The sequence below is a fragment of the Berghia stephanieae genome, chromosome 6 (genome assembly GCF_034508935.2).
Source record: "Berghia stephanieae isolate SIO BIC M18660-M18661 chromosome 6, UCSD_Bste_1.3, whole genome shotgun sequence".
NCBI lineage: Eukaryota > Metazoa > Mollusca > Gastropoda > Nudibranchia > Aeolidiidae > Berghia > Berghia stephanieae.
The window spans coordinates 57,507,298-57,512,297 of NC_088365.1; the positions used below are offsets into that span (position 1 = coordinate 57,507,298).

Below are 5,000 nucleotides of genomic sequence, written 5' to 3' on the forward strand. Positions count from 1 at the left end.
GACCCGAACTGCCGTCCTCCGCTGTCTTCCGGATAAAGACGTCGGACACGGGCGAAATACTAAGAATAAAGAGAAGCCTGAATGACCTAACCTGCCCATACCAAACACCCGACGTCCTCTGCCGTTTTTTCTTCGAGCTTGGTATGGGTAGGTCTAGCGGCTCTTCTATTTATTTATTCTTAGTATTTTGACCCGACTTCTTTATCCGACAGACGGCAGAGGACGGCAGGGCTGGGTCGTCGGAGGCGGTCTCCGGTGTGGGTTAGCCCTTCGGGAGTTGAACCCACGACCCGTCTAGTATGGCGTTTCCGCCTGGTCCCGAAAGGGCCACTCTATAATCGACGTCATCCTCCACTCCTAAAAAAGTGGTTTCAAACGTATTGACTCTCATTAGTCCCTTCTTGATGGTTGAGGTCATGAGGTCATCACACAAACACTGAGAGTTAATTTGATTAAAATAAGGAAAACTTGAACTTTTTAAAATTCTCATCATATAAATTTTAACCCCCATTCTCTCTAACTAGTTCATTTCAACATAATTCTATGTTGACCCTTGGGCTCGTGTATGAAAAAAAGTTGAGCTTTTATATAGCGCAATATCCATTAAACTTGTTCAAAGCGCTTTACAAAGGGTCCCTGACCAACAGCAACACGTAACATAAAGAACAAGACAGTGTACCGACAGGAACAACATTGTTAACAATCAGGTACTAATTTCACACCTGAGTAGGGTGAGAGAAAATGAGTAAAGAGTATTTTACAAGGACTCAACTATGCGCCGAGGGAGGCTCGAACCTAGGACCTTCCGATCCGAAAGCGAGTGTCATGCCACTAGACAAGACAACATAGCCGCACGTAGAAGAAAAAGACATTTGGGGTCGCTGTGCCAAAGACGTTATCCCGTCAAGCCATAAACGACAGATATTGCAATGCGTTGGTCTACAATTAGACTACATGTCAGTTTGACTAGGACTATGATGAAGGCAATTTTGATTTTGGTGGGGATTGCCTCCGTCACGTCGTCATCCCCTTGGATCAGCCCGTGACATCATGGATTTCTACTGAGATTCAAATCTCCACCAAAAATCAAATCAAATTTTACGCCAAATAAAACCAACTAAAATCTATCGAACAAAAAGTGGTCTTTAAGAGACTTATGGAGAAAGATTTTATTCTGGTTTCAATACCGTGAGACGGACAATAGCAAAAATTTTCCACCCTTTGGATAGGACGTTAGTCTATACAAAGTTCTCTCTGCCAAATCTAATGATCCCAGCTACCCAATCGCTGCTGTATTGACAGGGGAGTTCTGAAAATAAATCTCGACTATACCCGAGATCGACCTCTTACTGAGCGCAAAACTATATTTTTAAAAACATTTATTTACCTGTTAGGTAATGTTTACTGAAATCCAAACATTCTATACCGTCAACGACGATTCAACCAAATAGAATATCTAGGACTTATCCAAGATAATTTGCTTTACCAATTAGTTCTAATAATAGTTTTTTTTCTGGTGGATTATTTTAATACAAGTATTTGAAGGTTCCCTTGAATCCGAGTATTTGAAGGATCGCTTGAATACGAGTATTGTAAATACCCAATCCAGATTCGTGTGGGATTTCCCCGAGGACTCGAATTTAATCATTCATTTTAGTGGAACCAATATCCCTCCCCCCCCCTCTCTCTCTCTCTCTCTCTCTCTCTCACTCTCTCTCTCTCTTTTTTCCTCTCTCTCTCTCTTTCTCTCATCATCATCATCATCATCATCATCATCATCATCATCATCATCATCATCATCATCATCATCATCATCATCTTCTTCTTCTTCATCATCATCATCATCATCATCATTTACATCATCACCAACATCATATTTACAACTGTTCGAACTCAACCTTAAAGTTATTTAAAGCAACAAGCACACACCAATGTTATTTAACTACTTACTTGTTCAGCCACTCTCCGACCTTGACATAGCCAAACTTTTTCTCTTGGGTTTTCCATTGGAATTGGTAGATGTCATATCGACCTAAACTGTCTCCGTCTTGGTTAAACTTTACAATATCTCCGCTTATTCCTGGGGAAAATAAGACAACAAGAAAGCTATTATGACGTATTCATTTAACACCAAGCTGGAATCCATTTTAATCCGCGACTTTGTGTAGTGACAGTGTAGCCAGTTTCAAATGATGTAGATTTCTCGGAGCTCCTTTAGAGGAAATGTCAAATAACCACGAGGTAAACGAATGAACAGAGTTAGATAAAGTCCAGAAAAAGCCAAATGTTATAGCAAGGGCTTGAGTCCTGATCAGAGACTTCAATGATAGCGACAATACAAGCAACCTCCTCTTCCCCCTCCCCCCCCCCTCCCCTCCCACTAAACTCAAACAAACGATACAAAACAAAACGAGGCAAACACAACAAAATACAAAAGACAAGAAAGATAAGCCATAAAAAGTCAGCAAAAGTGCATGACAACATGAGATAAAAGAATTAACAAAAAATTTAAAAAATAGAAAATAAATAATAGAACAAGAAAACAAGAAAAAAGACAAAGAAGATGATGAAAACCAACCACCATCAAAAGGGAAAAAAAGAGACAAAACTAACAATCTCATTAATCGCAACAACATTGACATTTCTTTCAATTCGTACAATATTCCATGTCATTTTTCTACGAATTGCAAATTATGAATTGAACAATAGTCAGAAGGCAGCACCAAGTCATGAACAATACCTGGCCTTTCTGAGTGGATTCAACATGGCACAGTGCTTGTCGCCAGCATGATAGCATTGACCACAGAGAAGAAGACGAAGAAGAAGAAGAAGAAGAAGAAGAAGAAGAAGAAGAAGAAGAAGAAGAAGAAGAAGAAGAAGAAGAAGAGAGAAGAGAAGAGAAGAAAAAGAAGAAAGAAGAAGAAGAAAGAAGAAGAAGAAGAAGAAGAAGAAGAAGAAGAAGAAGAAGAAGAAGAAGAAGAAGAAGAAGAAGAAGAAGAAGAAGAAGAAGAAGAAGAAGAAGAAGAAGAAGAAGAAGAAGAAGAAGAAGAAGAAGAAGAAGAAGAAGAAGAAGAAGAAGAAGAAGAAGAAGAAGAAGAAGAAGAAGAAGAAGAAGAAGAAGAAGAAGAAGAAAGAAGAAGAAGAAGAAGAAGAAGAAGAAGAGAAGAAGAAGAAGAAGAAGAAGAAGAAGAAAGAAGAAGAAGAAGAAGAAGAAGAAGAAGAAGAAGAGAAGAAGAAGAAGAAGAAGAAGAAGAAGAAGAAGAAGAAGAAGAAGAAAGAAGAAGAAGAAGAAGAAGAGAAGAAGAAGAAGAAGAAGAGAGAAGAAGAAGAAGAAGAAGAAGAAGAAGAAGAAGAAGAAGAAGAAGAAGAAGAAGAAGAAGAAGAAGAAGAAGAAGAAGAAGAAGAAGAAGAAGAAGAAGAAGAAGAGAAGAAGAAGAAAAGAAGAAGAAGAAGAGAAGAAGAAGAAGAAAGAAAGAAGAAGAAGAAGAAGAAGAAGAAGAAGAAGAAGAAGAAGAAGAAGAAGAAGAAGAAGAAGAAGAAGAAAGAAGAAGAAGAAGAAGAAGAAGAAGAAGAAGAAGAAGAAGAAAGAAGAAGAGAAGAAGAAGAAGAAAGAAGAAGAAGAAGAAGAAAGAAGAAGAAGAAGAGAGAAGAAGAAGAGAAAAAGCGTAGGGCACCCAAAAACAAAACGAATAGTAAGCTTGAAGTTAACAGTGGTGTCTAACTCTTCCCTCCGAATTGAGTCAAAGAAAGTGCGAGAACCACTCAAAATCCCCAAAGATCCAAAAAATAAGGGGCCATATCTCGTTTGATCTCAAATAGTGAGTAGACAATTACCTAGTGGCCTCAACTTCAGTCCTGTTGACTTGAATGGCCTAAAAGATTAGCGGGCCTCTTAAAGGACTTAACCCTCGCAGGATGTGCCCAAGGCTTTATCTTTTTCTCTCTTGGAGCCCAGTGATCTAAAATGGCGCATGTGCTCAGCGAACAGTATTTTGACGAAATAGATAACATTTCATTTCCTCTTCTTCATTAGTTATATTAAAAACATTTTAGTATATCACAAAACTTATATAGTATTTAAAACATATTCTATTCATCATCAAAAGATAACATTGTCGTTAGGGTATTCTTAAATGGACAAGGAATGACAAAAATATACCCGGCGTTAACCGTAGTGCAATTTAATGCCGTAAGTAAACTAGGGTAAGGTGACTTTTTCGAGGTCACGGAGTGCGGCGGATGGACTGGAACCTTGTCCCTCTAAGGTTTGAAGCGAACATTTGTGCTTGCTCTGGCATGCTGTCCCCATGTGTGACGTTGGCAAATGTAGCCGGCCATCTAAAGAAGATTTCCATCGAATGTAACAGATATATTTTAACAGGAGTCTCACATTTATTGTTTCTTTTATGAAAAGAAACTAAATCTCTAATAATATCCGCCAGCTCCCGTTACCTAGAACCGATTCGCACCTTGGTCGAGGGAGGTTATTAAATCAAAGATCCTTTACCAATGATCCGTCTTCAGTGTCAGAGTCTTGTGAATACAGACTCAATGGCGCTTGGACTTTTCTACATGACCATATTACGTCATATCTCCCGGACATCATCGGGGCCACAGATTTTAAAAATAGAACTTACTTCTCAAGATGATTCTTTCTTTTAAGAGGTTTAGAGGACCAGGTAGACACATGTTGGTGCTTTTCAATCGAATACCCAAAATTAGGATAATATCCAACTAGCAAAAACGGGGGTTTCCGATAGCTCAATAGGTAGAGCACTCGCTTACCTCGCAAAGAGACCGAAGTCGATTCCGAGCTTTTTTCTGCCCCCCCCCCTTCCACCTTCTGTCCAGCCAGCAGGGTTTGTGTAGCTGAGTCTTATTAGAGCTGGCGGAAAGTATATTAGGGTAGACTAGCTGCCTAGCCAAAGGATAGCAAGCAATTGCTATCGTTGTTTTAACGCTATAGAAACCGAGATAAAGTCCTGTCCTTGTGCCTAATG

General features: G+C 39.2%; 1 protein-coding gene across 1 annotated transcript in view; it reads right to left on the reverse strand.

Moving 5' to 3' along the window:
* The window catches only part of LOC144975328 (metabotropic glutamate receptor 8-like), a 277,176-nt gene that overhangs the window by 20,077 nt on the left and 252,099 nt on the right, over positions 1 to 5,000 (reverse strand). Inside the window, exon 8 of the mRNA XM_078919302.1 lies at positions 1,951 to 2,080. Coding sequence (XP_078775428.1) covers positions 1,951 to 2,080 — 130 coding nt within the window. The remainder of the gene's footprint in view (positions 1 to 1,950; positions 2,081 to 5,000) is intronic.